Source organism: Pelodiscus sinensis, chromosome 5, assembly GCF_049634645.1.
Source record: "Pelodiscus sinensis isolate JC-2024 chromosome 5, ASM4963464v1, whole genome shotgun sequence".
NCBI lineage: Eukaryota > Metazoa > Chordata > Testudines > Trionychidae > Pelodiscus > Pelodiscus sinensis.
The window spans coordinates 132,047,780-132,068,051 of NC_134715.1; the positions used below are offsets into that span (position 1 = coordinate 132,047,780).

At 45.4% G+C, this 20,272-nt stretch overlaps 1 protein-coding gene across 5 annotated transcripts in view; it reads left to right on the forward strand.

The window, feature by feature from the left end:
* Nucleotides 1-20,272, forward strand: part of EXOC6B (exocyst complex component 6B) — a 468,167-nt gene that overhangs the window by 334,684 nt on the left and 113,211 nt on the right. For all 5 annotated transcript variants that reach the window (XR_012904467.1, XM_075931045.1, XM_075931047.1 and 2 more), the window contains one exon: nucleotides 2,106-2,247. Coding sequence is in view for 4 of the 5 variants with exons in the window: in XM_075931045.1 (XP_075787160.1) it covers nucleotides 2,106-2,247 (142 nt within the window). In the remaining variant the exon portion in view is untranslated. The remainder of the gene's footprint in view (nucleotides 1-2,105; nucleotides 2,248-20,272) is intronic.

The window sequence follows — 20,272 nt, forward strand, 5'->3', positions numbered from 1 at the left end:
TATTAGTTCCCATAATAGAAGAACTAGAGGACACCAAATGAAATTAATGGGTAGCAGGTTTAAAACTAATAAAAGAAAGTTCTTCTTCACACAGCATGTAGTCAACCTGTGGAACTCCTTGCCAGAGGAGGCTGTGAAGGCTAGGACTATAATAGAGTTTAAAGAGAAGCTGGATAAATTCATGGAGGTTAGGTCCATAAAAGGCTATTAGCCAGGGGATAAAATGGTGTCCTTGGCCTCTGTTTGTCAGAGGCTGGAGAGGGATGGCAGGAGACAAATCGCTTGATCATTGTCTTCGGTCCACCCTCTCTGGGGCACCTGGTGCTGGCCACTGTCGGTAGACAGGCTACTGGGCTAGATGGACCTTTGGTCTGACCCAGTACGGCCGTTCTTATGTTCTTATGTTATTACCGCAAACTGGGCAAGAGTTGTGGCTGACCTGAAAGCCCAGGAAATGGGCCACGTTTTATGGTTTGCGTTGAAATTGTGTATGTGACCCAGAGGAATAATTCCAAAGTAATGTGAGGAAAATACCGATGCCGGGCTTCCAAGCAGGACATCACCTTTATCGGAGTGAGCTTGGCTACTTGTATTTGCCATCCTTTGTGGGTTTTATGCTGGCGTTCAAGAAGTTATCGGCGCAGGTTTTCAAATGTCTCCACAGAGCACTTGGCTTCGCTTTATTGCACAGCAGCTGGCCTCACATCATAATGGCTGAGATGCTTTTCCTCCCTGTAGGCATCACCACTTAATTAATCACTGGTGAATTGGGTAGGGTTTAAGGGGAGCAGAATGTTGATAATCACATTCCCTAGGATGCAACAAGACAGGAGGTGCAGCCGACTGCCTCACATTCCCCCCGGGGAGTGATTCTATCAGTATAACCACAGCTATTTCAATTACTTTGTTCCTTCAGCGACATTTTCTTCAGCTCACGCCTTGTTTGTGTCTGCAAGGAACCTAGATAGCATCAGAAGAAGGTTGAAGAGCTCTAAGCTTGCTAGAGACAGGCTTTCATATTGCTTTTACAATCACAGCTATATAGACTCTCAGAGGGTCGCCGTGTTAGTAACTTTAAGAACAGTGAGTAGTCCAGTGGCACCTTAGAGACTAACAAAAATATATAGTATCGTGAGCTTTTGTGGATAAGACCCACTTCATCAGATGAGTTGGAATGAAAAATCACAGAATCTAAATCAGTATACCAGCAGAAAAGAACCTGACAATTGTGGGAGCCGTGTTAATGAAGCTAATTTAGTGGCCTGGATACTACTATATAGAGTGCGACTGGGTAGCTTATCTCCACTCATCCAAACTGGAGCCAGAGACCCATGCTGGCCTTGGTGCATATAATATTATTTATTCTGCACATGGATGGAAAAATTCTGCATTTGGATGGAAAAAACGAGAGGGAACATTAGCCATTGCTAAATATTTTTGAAGATCCCACTGTGCATATCTTCTGAAAGTGGTTCATTTGTTGACTTGAGTCTGCAGTACTCTTGAATACCATTAATGCTGTTGTGTTTGGCCTAGGAACTAAGTAAATTCTGTGAAGCGTGTGGTTTGAATGCAAGAGGATGTGCAACATAAATGTATATTGCAACTTGTACCCATTACCTGTTGGGCATTGCTTTGGTATTCTTCTTAGCTTATGCGAGAGTGACTCTGATGACACATGACCAGCATTCATGGTCATGTGGGTTGATTGAATTTGTCCCGCTGGTTGGGTCATCAGCCACCTGGGCCCAGGCTGGGTACAGGCAGGAGGTCAATGTGATCCATGCTTGATACAGAGAGGCGCTGAACACACGAAATGTGATGGTCTTAAACGTTGAGGGCTCTGAGCTGCACTTGGGGGCTTTTCGGCCATGCAGGATCTAGCCCGGCTCGAAAGTCTTCAAAATTATTTCAAAGGAATCTTTTTAACGAGGATCATTCCAATAAGGCTTCCTATGTCTGGGAACCATACAGATTCCTTCTGCCAGCGGGGACTCGTCAGTGTGGGTGGAATGTACAAGGCTTATTGTTTTAACAGGGGAATAGGCTGGTCCCACGGGGATATTTTGCATCATTTCCTTAACGATTTCCCTTTTATTTTCCAGGGAAAGGTGGCTCAGACTGCATGTATGTCTGCATGCAAACACTTATCCACCTCACTGATGCAGCTGCTGCTGGAGGCTGAAGTGAGGCAGCTTACACTGGGGGCCTTAAAGCAGTTCAACCTGGATGTAGAGGAGTGTGAACGTAAGGCACAAAATCCTTCCCTTTATCCTGCTGTTCTCTGTGTAGTCGTGGGGCCCTGGCGTTCCCGCTAGGACCGTGGTGGTGTGTGGGTTGCTCTCGAAGCTCTCCTAAAAGGGGCGACAGCTAATCCTAGCTCCCAGTTTTAGTCTGTTTTGCAGTCGCATTTTCCAGACCAGAGAGACAGTCCCAGCCTCTCTGGAGCACACATTTAAAAAAGATGGGTGGCTGGAATGGAGAAAGGCCGTACGAAGGGATCAGGCTATGAGAGGTATTGATTGAAAATATGCTATTGAGGCAACTTCCGTCCTGGAGTGTCCCACGTTATAAACACGCTTCTTGGCCTGACCTTTACAGTCTTTGTTTTTCACAGTCTCACTTTCTATTTGATTGTCTAAAGTACAGCCACTTGCTTGACTACACTTGAGGCTTGTCTTTAGGAATGTGTAAGAGAACAAATACACCAAAATGTCAGATGCTGTTTTCCGAGACAAAGCGGCAGAGGAAGGAGAGAGTTCATACTTTACCATTCCTTCTAGGAAGCTCTTCCCAGTGTTCAGTTTGCCTGAAACCAAAATATGCCTGTTAAACTTGCTGGCTACGTCTAGACTGGCATGATTTTCCGCAAGTGCTTTTAACGGAAAAGTTTTTCCGTTAAAAGCATTTGCGGAAAAGAGCATTTAGATTGGCATGGACACTTTTCCGTAAAAGTACTTTTTGCGGAAAAGCGTCCGTGCCAGTCTAGCCACGGTTTTGCGCAAGAACGCCCCAATCGCCATTTTTGCAATCGTGGCTTTTTTGCGCAAAACAAGCATTTGCGCGAGAGGGCTTTTGCGGAAATTCAAGCGGCCAGTCTAGATGCAGCTGCTGTGTTTATAGTGTAGTTGCTTGCACCCATAGCACTGTGATGCACTGTGTGAAGAGCGCACTGTGTATGTCACACACAACTGAACCCACCAATCAGTTTTTTATTTGGTTTTCTTGTATACCCTTTGCTTCTTCCTTAGAGCTCCTTTAAATTCTGCATTTCATGTATAGGCTGCCCCTCTGTAAACCGCAACTCTCTGGTCTGGCAACCTCCATGGTCCGGAAGGACCGTGGATATCCTGGAATCAGAGAGTCCAGGCATGCTGCAGAGGGTAAGAGGCTGGGAGCATGGGATCATGCAGTGAAGGGGGGAGGGTGCAGCTAGGCTGGGCTGGGTTGGCGGGGGGAAAGACCCAGGAAGTCCAGCAAGTCCAGCATGGAGCTCAGCAGGGGGGAGAGCAGAACCGGTGTACGGTTTAGCTGGGCTGCGGGGGTAGGGAGCCAATGTGCTACTCAGCTCGGATGTGGGAGGAGCCAGGAAGCCCAGTGAGGGCGGGGGGGCAGGAAAGGGGGTGGGACTGGAAGCAGGGGGACCAGAAATGACTTCTGGCAAAATCCCTCATCTGGGACCATTCGGGTCCTGAGGGTGCCAGATCCAGGAGGTCCAACCTGTACCAGTTGGACTATTGAGGTACATCCCAACCTACCCTAGGACACGCTATTTAGTAATCTCGCTTCTTACAGTGTTTTGTATTTGCCAGTGCCACTGCTGACTTAGCTGTGCAGTGGGTATTACTAAGGGGGGAAGTTGTGAACATAACTTCCCAGCTGCTGCGTGTGTCACAGTAACAATGTGGTATGTGCAATGCCCAATGTCTGAGAGTCTGTAACGCTGAAATGCTGGCTGTTCCCTCTGGGCGGCCCGTGCTGCATGGGGAGTGCGGGGCCCAAACGGCTGCCTGCTCCTCTCGCAGCAGCCCAGCTGAGCGGCGCAGAAGACAGCCGAGGGCCACGGCGGGAGGCGAAGGGGGGTGGTGCGGTGATGAGCGGCGTGACAGTGGATCCAGGCCCCGCCCCCTGACCATGAACGTCACCGCCCCACCCCTCTTCACCTCCTGCTGTGGCGCTCGGCTGACTTCTGTGCTGCTCAGCCAGGCTGCGCATGGGAGCAAGTGGCGCAAGCGACCATTTGGGCTCCGCGCCCCCCATGCAGCACGGGGAGTGCGGAGCCCAAATGGCCGTTTCAGCTCCGTGGTCCCCTGAGTGAGAGGCAGGAGGGGGAGGAGAAGAGAAAGAGAGACAGAGAGAGAGGGGCGGGGGGGGGGGGCAGTAGGAAGAGGAGAGAGAGAGAGAGACCGGAGGCTTAGGAGAGAAGACGGACATGGAGGAGAAACCTGAAAATCCCATCTTCTGATGGGTTAATTGGCTAGTATGTATATATTTGCCTACCAATTTGCATTTAATACTGTTATTTAAAGGACAGCTATCTCACTATTCTTTAATGTCATTCACCTGGCAAGACAAGAATTTCTCTGAAAGACAAGCTGTGGAAACCCAATTTCTTGGAGTGTTTAGGACAAGACTAGGCAAAGCTCTAGAAAATATGCACTGGCAAGGAGAAAGGCTAATCACCTGATAGGTCTTTCTTATTTCTAGGCTATTTGAATCACTGAAATATGGGGGGGGGGGAGGGTGTTTCTGAAGTTGTTGTTTTAACTGTTTATTAGCCTATGCAGAGCAGGGATGTTAAATTTAGATTAATTAAATAATCGAATAGTTGATGGATTTTCTATGGACTATTTGATTAGTCGATATGGGTACCTCTGCCTTTGAACTGTAGCAAGAGCCCTACCAGGGTGTCCCCCGCTGACCCCGCACTCCCTGTGGGGTTTCTGCTTTTGAAACGTACAAGAGCCTAGTAAGGCTCTTGTATATTTCAAAAGCAGAATCACAGTAGAACCAGTGCCAGCGGAGACGGATTCAGTCCCTCCTCACGCCGTTTCCACTGTGCCTCTACCTCCTGCTCACGGAGACGGTACTGAGGGGAACCGGCTTATAAGCCAGCTCCCCCCAGCACCAGCTCCTGGCCCCCCACCCCCCGCTGCATCTGATAGAGGGGAAGTGACTAGTCACATCACTAGTCGACTGTCCAATAAGCTTATGCATATCAGATAGTCGACTAGTCACTTACATCCCTAATGCAGAGGAAATTTACATTTGTATCAAGCACTGTATTGACTGCAGAAGTAGATCACTTGATGTTTTCACAAATGCCCTGGGGTTGTAATGACAGACATGACATGGTATGGAGTTGAAAGCTGGCATAGAAATGCTCAACTCGGAGGCAGTAACTTTCTCCTAAAACACCCCAGTGACTTTTAAAATGTCTTCCTGCTGCAGCTGCAGAAGATTTGGGATGGGGTTTCAGGTCTTGTGTTTGGATGCTATAACTGAAGAATTGCTTGATTTTTATCATCATGAAATTTCACCAAAAAATTAGTTTGTACTATGTATATTCGTGAATGATTTGAAAACATCCTCATTTAACTTGGAAAAAGTGTCTACTGAGCATATGCACGGTATTCGAACTCTGCAATAAAGGAAACATTGCTTCTGCACTGCATTTTACAGGCAGTCCCCGAGTTATGTCGGATCCGTAGTTACGAACGGGGCTTTTCTCGCCCGTGTCCTCCGCAGCTTTGCCCCCCAAGCAGACCAGGGAGACGCGGAGCAAAGCCTCAGAGGATGCGGGCAGTGGGCCCCCCCCCCAGCAGACCAGGGAGCCGCGGAGCAAAGCCGCGGAGGATGCGGGTGGGACCGCGGCGCGTCTCGGCGGTCCTGCCGCCCGCGTCTCCCTGGTCTGCTGGGGGGGGGGGGACGCAGCTAGTGCGCCCCCCCCCCCCCCCCCCCCCCCACAGACCAGGCTTTTCTCGTCAACGCCTGGGGTAGAGCAGCTGGGGCGCTGCCGGGTGGTCCCGCAGCGCCGCTCCTCGGTGCTACTGAACCAACCCGGCAGCACCCCAGCTGCTCTGCCCCAGGCGTCCCCAAGTCAGCCGCTGCTGAAACTGACCAGCGGCTGACTACAGGAAACCCGAGGCAGAGTTGCTCTGCCCCGGGCTTCCTGGAATCAGCCGCTGATCAGTTTCAGTAGCGGCTGACTTGGGGACACCTGGGGTAGAGCAGCTGGGGTGCTGCCGGCTTGGTCCCCGCAGCGCTGAGGTGCGGCGCTGCGGGGACCTACCCGGCAGCACCCCAGCTGCTCTGTCCCAGGCGTCCAGATTCAGCCACTGCTGAAACTGATCAGCGGCTGATTCCAGGAAGCCCAGGGCAGAGCAACTCTGCCTCGGGCTTCCTGTAGTCAGCCGCTGGTCAGTTTCAGCAGCGGCTGAATCTGGACGCCAGTTCCGACTTACATACAAATTCAACTTAAGAACAAACCTACAGTCCCTATCTTGTACGTAACCCGGGGACTGCCTGTACTAACCTCTACATAAGCCACTAAATGAGTTACTTGAATAAGAATTTGGGCCTAATGCAATGTTGACCTAGTTATCAGCCAGGCAAACTGAAATGTAATACCAGGTAAGTACCAGTTTATTCTGGCCAAATGTCCTTGTTGAGCACAAATGTTACTAGGATGGTTTCAATTCAGCAGCAGCTGTTATTAGTCCCTACCAAAGTTAAACAAGTTCCCTGGGAGGTTAACCAATTAGGTTGCTTCTGTCTGAGGACCTGATCCATAAGCTTCTCCTAAATCCTCCATATTCCTATTGGATTCCTCCGTGGAGATCAGTCTGGGCCCAAGTCATGTGAACTATATCTGAATTTTGCAATCGTTCCACACGTGAGAGTCTAATCAGAGTGATGGCCCTAAAAAAGTTGCCTTCAATCCCAAATTCTCTGCAGGGTCAACATCTGTGTTCAGTCTGGCTTCATGAAGGGCCAGTCTCTGCTGCTGAAAATAATGGGAAGTGTCTGTCATTAATAATAGCTTAGCTCTCTCTCGCTTGGCTGAAAACGGGCTTCGTAACCCTGTCACGTTTTCTTCCCATTCGTTAACATGGATCACTAAGCGGCGTCTTTTTATCCTCTTAAAGCCCCCAAACACTAAGGAAAATGGATGACATTTAATATCGGTTTTAAAAGTGCGATTCCTTAAATTCCATGAGATCTGGAGGCAATTGTTCTACGAGACAAAATCAGGGGCACTCAGACATTCAATAGCAGGTGCCGCCAACCTGAGCAGCAGGGGCAGGTGACCTGCTCCGCCCAACCAAGGCCTAAGATGCCATCTCAGTCAGGAAAATTGAGACAGATGCTGGTGTCCTGACCTTCCTATTCATCACTGTCAACCCCGCTGTTTGCCACTGAGAATGGTAAACGCAGACGTAGTTCGTTCTTTCTTTCCGAAGACCAAAAGACCTCTCTCCTATTTGTTTGTCTGCTGCTTTTGCTGACAGCGTGAATAATCTGAATCCTCCTCTAAGGAGCAGCCTGTTGCGAGTTTAATACAACGCTAAAAAACAAACAAAAAGCAATCACTGGATAAAACAACGAATGAAGAAAATAAATGTGTTGGTGAGGATTCTGTCTACTTGTCAGCTTAGGTGCAAAGCTTGGCTTTATCCTCTGCAGTACTGATGCCGTTTGCCTTGTTCCTGCCTTCCCCATCTGAAGTTTTCATTACCCCAGGTATTTAATTAAAGGCCTGTTTTTACAGATATGCAGTGCACACATCATCCCTTTGGCTTCAGCGGTGTGGGATCTTGAGGCTTTAGAATTTGTGTCCATGAGCATATTTTTAAGAAATGCCTAGTGCATGTGTCTTTGCATAATGATTAGGTACAGTGCTGGGAGGGGGGCGGGGGGGGGGGGGGACACCAAAAACCCTTCAGGTTTGGAGGAGGACAAAAGGAGAGAAGGAATTCTTCAGTGCCTTCCCCAGACTCAGAGAAGAGCTCTGTGTAGTCTGAAGGCTTGTACCTCCCACCACCAGAATTTAGTCCATAAAAGATATCCCTTCACCTGCCATGAACCAATAATCAGCTGGCCAGTGACAACCATTGCACTACCAAATCCAGCGCTGTGGCCCGTTAAAAGGATATGATCATCGTTGAATTCCCGATCTATGCTATAAATTCTCCCTGAGAAGCCATGTACTAAGCGTTTTGGGACAGCGCGTTGAATATTCAAAGTACTGAATGTACATTCTTTAAAAACCTTTGCAGAGAAAGCATTTGGAGGGCTTTAAATAATTGTAAACGTGAAAGGCTGAATTCTGCCTGTCCTTACTCATGTGAGTAGTCCTGTGTAGATAAGCAGGATTTCTGGATGAGAAGACCAAGCAAGATGTGTACAGCAAGGTTCTAATGAACGTATGAGGCTAGTGACTGGAGAGAAGTCTGAGAGATCTGTTATCCTGTGAATTGTGTATCAGAAGAAGTGGTGGGAATCACAATGCCTAAGATGTCTAAAACTAGGCTGGACAAAGCACGGAAGAAAATTTTATATGGAACCAGACCTACATATAAAGGTGGACTGAGGGTTCTCCCCTCCCCCAGTTGCAAAGCCATGTTAATAGTTAAGAAGGTCTTTGTTCAGCTTCACCCGCATTTTAGGCATAAACAACATGCTTGCAGCGTGCGAAAGGGCACCAGTCACTCTGAAACGTTTTCCATTTATTACTAGTAATGATACTACTTAGTGCTTTTTTTGTTTTTTTTTAAAAAAAAACCAGTGCCGGTACTCCAGGGGAAAAGTTGTTGAGCTCTGACTAGAGATGCTGGTACTGAGTACCAGGCAGTACCGTCACAAAAAAGCACTGATACTACTACATTGCATTTTATAGTGCCTTTTTATATGAAGACATCATAGACCATTGTGATCAACCCTTTTTACGTAGCCACAGCAGAGCTAAGTGAGTTGGCAATGACACTGACAATTGCAGTAATAGTCAGAACCAAACCCAGTGGTCCTGGCTCTAGTCTGTTGTAATCAGTTGAGATGCTTCCTGTTTTCCAAGCAAAAGTGCAGAAAAAAATTGAATAAATACATAAATAAAAACAAATGAATAAAAAGAAGCGGTGAGAGTAGAAATAGAAGGGGAATTGCCCATGTTTACAGAAAAGCCTCTTTTTTTGGGTGGGGGGGAGGTTAAAAGGACTTCATTTGCTGTCTTCAAGGACATTCTTATAGCCTACGAATGTACAATGAGTTTGTTTAACCTAGTTCAATTCACATTATTCTTTTTTATGTTTTAGGAGCCCTTGCTTTGACACTTTCCCAAACCTTGCATATCTGAGATGTAGTTGGAAGCAAATGACCCAAATTTGAAAAAAGTAGGCTGTTGTTTCTCTTACAAATATGTTTTTTACCAGTGTAACACATTCCAGTGCTTGTTAAACCAGCTTGGTTTTTTTTACAGCACTTAGATCATAAAAATAAGCAATTCCATAATCTCTAAAGTCCTTTAACTGCTAATTTGAGAAATTAAAACGGCAGTAAAATTATATTTAATATTTCATTAAACTCCACATTTTCATTCAAACCACACATGGATGTAGTCAATAAGAAACACAGCTGTATCAGTCAGTCTGAGGAGCACTGCAGCCCAATAAGGAAGCAAGCCAGAATGTGTCTATATTGGTCCCCATGCAACCGTTCACCATTTCATTCTTCGCTATATTCTAACCTCTGGGCATAGGTTTTTCTCACATGGAAATCTTGTTATTCATTTAGCACTACAGCCTTTGGCCAAAATATTGTGCACACCCTTTCCTCGCTCATGTGCGCTCTGCCAAGGTTTGTAACATGCAAACCTAACATTAAAAGGCCTGATGTTCTTTTACTCTTTGTATCCTGTTACTCTTAATTTATAGATGATACGCATTGAGGATCTAGAAAAGGAGATGAACTGTCAAGTAGAGATGTTAAAAGTTGTGTAACAGGGTAACTGTGTAACGGCTGAAAATCTCAGTGGTTGCACGGTTATCCGCACTATGGGCTTCGCAGTTATACAGCTTAGCTTTGTACTGCAGAGTTTGCTGCGAGGCCTCCCCAGGAGCAGAGCGAGCAGCCCTTGCGTTCCCGGCTTCCCGGGACATGACCACACTGCCTTGAATCAGTGAAGACACCTCCCCGGGAGCTGGCTGAGTGTAACTGAGACCATTATCCAATAAACAAATGCTTATCGGTTACACGGTTAATCAGTTACTCTAACATCTGTATTGTGAAGTGGCCAAGTTTGCAGATCGTATGAAATTATTCGAGTCCAAAGCAGACTGCAAGGGGTTACTCAGCGATCTGTAGTCTATAGGACTAACCTGCTTGCTTGCCTATAGATATATACATTTATTATTTCCTTATGGTTTTGATTGTGTTGTTATAAGTTTCAGTAGGTTTATATTGGCAGCTTGGCTGTAACACAAGGGCTTACGGGCCACATCCTGTATGTTGAGCTAAGGCAAGGCTAGCATGGCCATGCCTGGGACCCTTCATACAGATAGCAAAGTCAAGGCGCATATATTCGGGACATTCAGTGGCGTAGGGGGCTTCCAAGAATACCCTCAAACTTAGAAAGTACATTGTTACTTAGAAACCTTAAATAACCGATTAAGACCCCCACTATAGAAGGGATGTGGACACACTGGAGAGGGTCCAGCGGAGGGCAACTAAAATGATGCGGAGGCTGGACCACATGTCCTATGTGGAGAGGCTGAGGAATTTGGGCTTGTTTAGTCTGCAGAAAAGAAGAGTGAGGGGGGATTTGAGAGCAGCCTTCAGCTACCTGAAGGGGGGTTCCAAAGAGGCTGGAGAGAGGCTGGTCTCAGTAGCGAGGGATGGCAGAACAAGGAGCAATGGGCTCAAGTTGCAGTGGGGGGAAAGGGGGTCTACGTTGGATATTAGGAATAACTATTTTCCTAGGAGGGTGGGGAAGCACTGGGATGGATTCCCTAGGGAGATGGCGGAATCTCCATTCCTAGAAGGTTTTAAGTCTCTGCTTGACAAAGCCCTGGGGGGTGGGATGGTTTAGTTGGGATTGGTCCTGCTTTGGGCAGGGCACTGGATTCGATGACCTCCTGAGGTCTCTTCCAGCCCTGGGATTCTATAATTCTCTAAGACTAGACTAAGTGGCAGGGTGAGACAGAAATGACGTTGGGGAAGGCAAAGTTGATAAGATAAATAAGGAATGTACGTCTATTCCATACCATATACTCACACCATTCCTTCTAGAACAATGGCGGGGAGCCATCACCTTTCTCATCACCTTCACCTTCCTCCTCATCCTCAGTGGCCATCATTTTGCCACCTCCCAAGGCTTCCATCTTTCTCCTACTGCCCCTAGGCTGGGATGCCACTTTGTTACACTGACGTTGTTATGTTTGATAGCTATTCAGTAGGGGGTGTTTCTTTTTCTTCTTCTTTGCAGGGCTCGACAAACTATAGAATCTACTCGCCTATGGCAAGTAGATTTCAGCCGCACTCCCCGTTTACCGGCGGCGCGCGCATGCCCGATGCGGCTCTTGCGCATGCGCAGTGTGGGGCTGGCGAGTGACTTTCGCCGCCGTTTGTCAAGCCCTGCTTATTTGTATTTCCTCACCGTACTAATGGTGAAGTCGTTTTCCCGATAGGTCAGTATATTATTGAGCTCAGTTTATTCTCATATACGTCAATTCATTACCATGGGATTTTTGTGGTTGCCGATCACATTTGTAATTTTGGTCCTACCCGGTTATTCCGTCTGGTCTTAACCAGTTATTTCAGGTTTCTCTAAGTAATGATGAATCTTTTAAGTTTGAGGATGTTCTTGGATGTCTCCTATGCCATTGAAGGTTGCTTTATCTAGGTGAACGGTCCCGAATATACGCGCCTTAACTTTGCTATCTGGGCGAAAGTTCCCAGGCATGTGCATGCTAGTTTGGCTTTAACTCAACACACAGGATGTGGCCTGCAGGTCCCTTGTGTTACAGGCAAACTGCCAATATAAACCTACTGAAACTTCTTATAATGAACATGGAATCAAAACCATAAGGAAATAATAATTTAGGCATCTATTGCAAGCAAGCAGGTTAGCCCTATAGGCTACATTCTCACCCCCCCCCCCCCCATTTGATGGGGTGAAATGTAAAATTAACCCCATTTACGGATGTAAATGTTCAGATGTCTGTAGGGATGGTTTCAGCGCTATTTCCTCCCCCTCGGAGTGGAGGAGGAATATCATACCGATGATGCATTTGATATATTTTTCTGGGATGTGCACCATATACTGTCATCAGTGTTTGGTACCTGTCTAGGTCTTTGCTTATACCTGTTAGATTTGTATCCTAGAATCATGAAAATAATCTCAGTAATCCCTGATCTCTACCCATCCTTATAATCCATCATCCACATCAGGGACTGTTAGATTCATTACCTTCCTTTGTTAATGGAGGAATAGCTTGTGTGTTTTTTATCCATATCTATGAAGTAGGTCTCTTGATGAGCTAGAAATGACGTTAACTGTAATCCTGGGGAAATGAGGGAACTTGCTTGGTTCCCCATCAAAGTAGGATACTTTGGAGTAATACAGAAATTTGGATTTTTTACGGAATACTCCAAGGGCCCATATTAGTACCTTGATTGGTTACCTGTGATAACCTATTACCAATTTAGTGTGTCAACAAGAGTCTTCCATTCAGCTCACCACGCATGATGACATTTATGATTACTTATTTCTCTCCCTGTAATCCACAGAGAACAGTGTCTGTCTTAAGTACATCTATAGATGTGTTTAATCTATAGATGTGTACATCTATAATGTGTTTAACCTCTGTTTTCCCCTTCTGAAAAACGTAGAGATTTTCTATTGGGCTGGTAGTCTGTATAAAGCTTATCTGATCAGATATTATAGGCTTTAAGACTTATACTAACTTGCCGAAGCTAATGTCTTCCAGGATACAAGCCTGTAGGTTATTTGCAAAGCGAGACTATAGTGAAGCAGTAAAAACAACAAAGGCAAACTATCCCACCTGGCTACACATCTCACAAAGCTGGATGACTGCATAACAAAATGTCTGATGAACTTGTGTGTTGAAAAGTGCAAAGTAGTTCAAACAGGAGAAACAATCCCAACTAGATATTTATTTAACAATGGATTCTACATTAGGTGTTATGCTCAAGAAAGAGATCTTGGAGTAACCATTAGTAGTTCTCCGAAAATTCTTCAGTAGTCTAAAAGGCTAGTAGTATGTTAGGAAAGGAACAGAAAATAAGACAGAAAATGTCATAATGGCAGTATATCATAGAACACTAGAACTGGAAGGAACCTTGAGAGATCATCAAGTCCAGTCCCCTGCCCTCACAGCAGGACCAAGCATGGTCCATATCATCCCTGATAGATGTCGGTCTGATCTGCTCTTATATATCTACAGTGATAGAGATTCCACAACCTCAATGGCTCAATGTCTGGGTGGCGGTTGGTTTCAAACAGAGTGCCCCAAGGATCGGTTCTAGGGACGGTTTTCTTAAACATCTTTATTAATGACCTGGACAAGGGGATGGATTGCATCCTCAGCAAGTTTGCAGATGAGACTAAGCAAGGGGGAGAGGTAGATATGTTGGTGGGTAGGGATAGGATCCAAAGTGACCTAGATGAATTGGAGGATTGGGCCAAATGAAATCTGATGGGGTTCAACAAGGACATGTGCAGAGTCATGCACTTGGGACGGAAGAATCCCAAACACTGCTACAGGCTGGGGATCAACTGGCTAAGTAGCAGTTCTGCAGAAAAAGACCTGGGAATGACAGTGGATGAGAAGCTGGAAATGAGTCAACAGGGCGCCCTTGTAGCCAAGAAGGCTAATGGCATATTGGGCTGCATTAGGAGGAGCATTTCCAGCAGATCTAGAGAAGTGATTATTCCCCTTTATTCGGCACTGGGGAGGCCACATCTGGAGTATTGTGTCTAGTTCTGCCTCCTCCTCTCTCATTAAAGAAAGGATGTGGACGCATTGGGGAGGGTCCAGTGGAGGGCAACCAAAATGATGAGGGGGCTGGAGCACATGACTTATGAGGAGAGGCTGATGGATTTGGGTTTATTTAGTCTGCAGAAGAGAACAGTGGGGGAAGGGGAGTTGAGAGCAGCCTTCAACTTCTTGAAGGGATGTTCCAAAAAAGATGGAGAGGGGCTGTTCTCAGTGGTGATGGATGGCAGAACAAGGAGCAATGGTCTCAAGTTGGCGGGGGGGGGGGGGGGGGGCTAGGTTGGAGACTAGGAAAAACAACTTCCTTAGGAGGGTGGTGAAGCACTGGAATGGATTCTCTAGGGAGGGGCTGGAATCTCCATCTCTAGAGGTTTTGAAGTCCCGGCTTGACACAGCCCTGGCTGGGATGATTGAGTTGGGGTTGGTCCTGCTTTGGGCAGGGAGCTGGCCTCAGTGATTCCTGAGGTCTCTTGCAGCCCTAGGATTTTATGTAGAATACATAGCTAGAGTCGGCATACCTTAAACTGAGCTTGGCAGTGTCCCCATAGCAGGAGGGCAACAGGAGCAAATGCTCCCATTAGCTTACCTTACTCCTTGTGATTGTGAAGAGTACTGGCGCCGGCCAGAGCTGCTCTCCACGTTCTATTTGCGGGTCTATACTAGACCCACTAAATCAAACACTAGAACATCCATCTCCGGTGCAGTGAATGAAAACATGCTCTAAAGTCATTTTTTAACCGCTTTAAACTAAATCAATTGAGAGTTCTGAATCTATCACTATACAATGTTTTCTAATCCTCTAATCGTTCTTATGGGTCTTCTTTGAACCTCCCCGCACTTGCAAACCTCATTCTTGAAATACGGGCCCCCGTACTGGAAGGGGTTGCAGATGTGAAGGGGACATGGGTTTTGGGGAAACATGATTTCTAAGCTGTAATTCTCAGGAAACTGAACGGTATTGCAACTCATTTATACTTTGGACCCCATCCTACTATCCCCTCACAATGTGCTCTACAGGTTAGTGGTGAGTTATATGGGAAAAAAACTTTCTTCTAGCTTGTATTAAATCCGCTTCTGATGAATTTCATCAAGTGACCCCTTGTTTTTTGTATTGTGTGAAAGGGTAAAGAACACTCCTCTATTCACTTTTTGTCAGCAGCAACCATGATTTTATCATAACCTTCCCTTAGTCGTCTCCTTCCTAAGATGAACAACCCTGATCTTTTTGGTCTCTCCTCAGATGGAAGCTGTTTCATATCCTTGATCATTTGTTGTTGCCCTTCTCTTAGCCTTTTCCATTTCCACTATGCCCTTTTTGAAATGGAGAGACCAACTGGATACAGCATTCAAGACCTGAGTGTGCCATGGATTTATATCCATGAGGGAAGACTGAAGGAATTGGGCTTGTTTAGTTAAGAAAAGAGAAGACGGAGGGTATGTCTACACTACCCCCCTAGTTCGAACTAGGGGGGTAATGTATGCATACCGAACTTGCTAATGAAGCCCGGGATTTGAATTTCCTGGGCTTCATTAGCATAAATTCAAATTAGCATAAATTCATTAGCATAAATTCAAATCCCGGGCTTCATTAGCAAGTTCGGTATGTATACATTACCCCCCTAGTTCGAACTAGGGGGGTAGTGTAGACATACCCGGAGAGGGGACATGATAGCGGTTTACAGGTATCTAAAGGGGTGTCCCAGGGAAGAGGGGGGAATATTGTTCTCCTTGGCCTCTGAGGACAGGACATGAAGCAATGGGCTTAAACTGCAGCAAGGGAGGTTTAGGTTGGCCATTAGGAAAAACTTCCAGAGTGGTTAAACTCTGCAATAAATTGCCTCGGGAGGTTGTGGAATCTCCATCACTGGAGATATTTAAGAGCCGGTTAGATAGACATGTCAGGAATGATTTGGATGGTGCTTAGTCCTGCTGTGAGGGCAAGGGACTGGACTTGATGGCCTCTTGAGGGCTCTTCCAGATCCAGTGTTCTATGATTCCATGAAAATTAGGTCTAACTGGTGGGCAAACTAGTGAAAGCGCGAGCTATTCCACTTACTATTTCCTTTTGGGGAGAAATGGAGAGCTAGTGGCCACTTTTACTTCAGACTCTCCGTAGCCTGCAGGAAAAAGGAGAGGTGGGATCTTTTACCACACTGTTGTGAGCCTGAGACTAAAGAACCGGATGACCTAAGCAGCCTGATGCTGGTACCAGTTTACCAGGTCTTGGAATGGCCGATAAAATAACATGCTCTGGTACTGAGTGGAGGGGTTGTTTTTCCAGCACTGAGGTTGCAAGTGAAAGTCAACAGCAAAGACGGAAGTTACCTTTTCTGTCTTTGTTGTTCTCTTCTTGTGTGTGTGTTTGCCTTGACTTGTATTCTAGGAACTGGATTAGACTTAACAGTAATAGCTCCAGGCCATCTCAATTAACTTTTTTCTCTTTTCTCCCAAAAGGGCCGTTAAAGTTTTAAAAAGATTGTCAAACCAAAAGGGTTTTCCTTATTAAAATTTCTCTGCAGCTAGAGGAACACAGTTATGGTTAAATAAAACCCTTATTAATACTTTAACTGGTTTTACTTTTTTCCATATCTTTAATAACAGGTACAAGAGATTTTAATGGAGTGTTTGCCAGCGTGCTAAGCAGGCTGGAGTCTCTATATACAAAACTATGGAACTTGTTTAAACTGTTAAACATTAGACTGTAGTAGGCTCGTGTGAACATGGCTCTTTGAGCCCATGAAGTCCATTAAAATTAATACAACCGTGAGCAGGCTTGTGTGAAATATCTGTTTGTTCACAGGTACAGATAAACACACATTCAAAGATGACCACACAAAAGGTAGCAAGAGTGCCGTTTTCTTGCACATCCATTGAAATGAATGGGGATGTCTGGTAGTTCTCAGCTGCATGGCTGTATTTAGAGCCCTGATGAGGAAAACCTGTACTCTCGTGGTGTCCTCGTTAGCCGGTTGTGTCTGAGGCACACTTTCTTTGTATTGTGCCTCCCCTGTATGGCAAGAGAAGACTAAGAGGGGTATACGATAGAGGTCTATAATATCATGACTGGTGTGGAAAAAGTGGATAAGGGAAAGCTATTTATTTATTCCCACGATATAAGAACCAAATGAAATGAATGGGCAGCAAGTTTAAAACAAAAGGAAGTTTTTCTTCACTCAGCACACAATCAACCTGTGGAACTCCTTGCCAGAGGATGTGGTGAAGACTAAGACTTTAATAGGGTTCAAAAAAAGAGCTAGATAGAGTCATGGAGGTTAGATCCATCAATGGCTATTAGCCAGGATGGGTAGGAATGGTGTCTCTAGCCTCTGTTTGGAAATGGGTGACAGGAGAGGGATCCCATGAGGATTCCCTGTTGTCCCCTCCCTCTGGGGCATGTGGTACTGGCCACTGTCAGCAGACGGTACTGGGCTAGATGGACCATTGGTCTGACTCAGTACGGCCCTTCTTGTGTTCTCAAACTTTTAGTTCCCAATCTCATGCTCTTTTTCAGCATGGTGCAGCTAACTGTCTTCAGAACTTCTGGACCTCTGAAGTCTGACTTGTCACCAAATCCTTTGGTAACACTGGATTATATTGAGGGTGTTCTTTATCAACCATTTTGCTATGTATGGCATGTACCTCCAGCTGATGCTTGCATTTAGCTTCAAGCAGCAAAACTGTGTGTTGTTTGATATGTTCTAATCCACTGTGTTTAGGCCATGTATTTAATCTCTGTTCTTTGCATGTGCGCGTGTTTCCCAGTGCCTTCCAGCAGAGTCTGACAACCAAAGGATATTACCCTTTCCTTGATCTGTAACTTACATTTCCCACACGTATTGCGGTTCTCCACACCACCTGCAGTGCTGCTCACCCTCCTCTTCATTGCTCCTTGAAGACTTTTCCCTAGTGAACTTTTCTCCTCTAAATTTTAACTCACCTTAACATGCCCCCTCAAGAGTTCTCCCCTTCCTAACTGAAATTGTCATCAGTGATCAGTGCATTGTACTGAACCCAAGATATGACATGTACATAACGGTAAAAAGGGCTGTTAGTGCTGGTAACAATGGCGTGGGATTAGGGAGAGAGGAAAATTCAGAGCACATGGTTATTTTAGCTTACATACACATCTTGATTTTTTTTTTAATGAACGGATATCAATATATGATACACAATAAGTCATGCTCTATGTGTAGGTGCCAAAATGTGACTAAATTGTATGTATTTTCCTGGTTTCCTCACCAGCATTTGTCCTCAAGATCTTCTGGAAATATCCCAATCTGATTCTTATTACTGATGAGCCGTCCACAATATGTACCTCCTGATGAGTTGATTCTTTGTGCATACACAGCAATAGATACAATACATGTCGATATATTATACTTGACACTGTTCCACCAGTGACAAACCATTCCTTGTCCATGATCTTGTAGATAAAGCCATAGACATTTACTACTCCACAGAAGCTGGAACTAACTCCGTACCGTATAACTTTCTTGTTGGTGGAAGTTCTCTCTTCGTGCATCTTGATCTCCTTTTCCTGTCTTCCCTGGGGTCTTCACTACATATGCAAATGAGCCTTGTCAGTGTCTGTCCTTCAAATTCCTATCCATCCCTAAGTCCTTTAGTTGTCTTACTCAGTCTGTTGTCTCTCTCGATGGATCTTATGGCCATGTATTTTGCAGTCCTCACTCAACTGCTCTTCCCAGTTCTGTTCAAAACCGCATCCTCATCCCTCTCTGCATACTTAGGTTTGAATACCGCTGCATCTTTGACCTCTCCGTTTGCCCTTCGCTCCCGTGTGCCCTTTTCTGCATCTCAGGTTCTGCCTTGCAGCTATGCTCCATCACAATCACACACTCCCACCCCTGGAGACCGTGTTTCGTTTTTGCTCTTCTCTCATTTCCAGATGTGCTGATATCGTAGTTCCCTTTCATATATTGCTAACAGCTACCAAACCAGCCCTCCTTTCCTGATCTTTCCCCAGACAGGAGAATCTTGCTTTTCTCCTGCCACCCAAGATTTCCCTAATTGGTTTCTTCCAGCTCCTCTCCACCAAATCTTTCTCCTGCCCTTCCTGCTTCCTTACTGCTCAGAGACTTTTGTAATATCAAATGGATTTAAAAACCATTCTTCCCCTTCTCCTATTACTGGGTCCAGATTCATCACATCTAGAATTAATTCTTCTCTATGTGAAACTTCATTACTCCATAACAGGTTTGTGGGAGGACTCAGGCAGCAAGAATTCAAATCTTTCTTTAATGCCACCCTTTTGCCGAGAATAACTTCTCAGTTGTTAAATTCCAAGTCTCCCTTTTTGTTTCCAAATGTCTGCTGCAAGTCCACATGCAGAGTGTGTGCATACACGAGTAATACAGTGTTCGCAAAACTCTTCTGAGTATTTACTAGCCCATGCAGAAAATGTGCTTCTATAATTATCATGTTGATAATTTTGCCCCCAGTGGCAAAAATATTACAAAGAGATGGCAAGTGGGAAAATAAGATTTTGCAAGGGTGTGTGTGTGTGTGTGTGTGTGTGTGTAAAATACATAATACATGTGTGATGTAATTTCAAATAGAAGCTTTTTCTGTATAAAAATATATAGAGCGTGTAGCTATAAAATTCAGATACTACAGTGACAAGAGGCCTCGTGTGTGTGTGTGTGTGTGTGTGTGTGTGTGTGTGTGTGTGTGTGTGTGTTTAAAAAAAAGAGGGAACGTAGTAGTTAGGCATAGTAATTGGCACAACTTTGGGATAATTGCATTATTTGCAAGTAGCCAAACCATGTGCAAATTATGCGGGTTACAGTCAGTAAGTGCTAATAATCTTTATACCACCTGTCCACACCATCCTGTATTCTGTAAACAGAGCACATGTGATGCAGAAAATCTTGTCCCTAAATTAATTAATTTGGGGAATAAAGAAGCCAGCTGTGTTTACACCAACTACGCAAAATGTATTAGAATCTCTACGCTTACAAACTTGCCTGTGTGGCTGTGTACAGTACACGAAAAGATTCCTAAATTCTTTATACTAAAGTTACAGTGGTTGCCTTTTTTCCTTGTTTGTTTGAACTCTATCCTTTGTTCATTGCAAAGGGCTTAACACTGGATTCTTTCATTGGGGAAACATTTTGGAAAAGAGGCCAGAGTCCCCCTGTAACCTGCCCTGAGTGGCCATAGCCTGTAGGCTACCCAATTGAAGAGATGAAAACCAAGAACTGGCTGTGTCTCTCCTTTAAAGTGTGGTTCCTTTTTAAAAA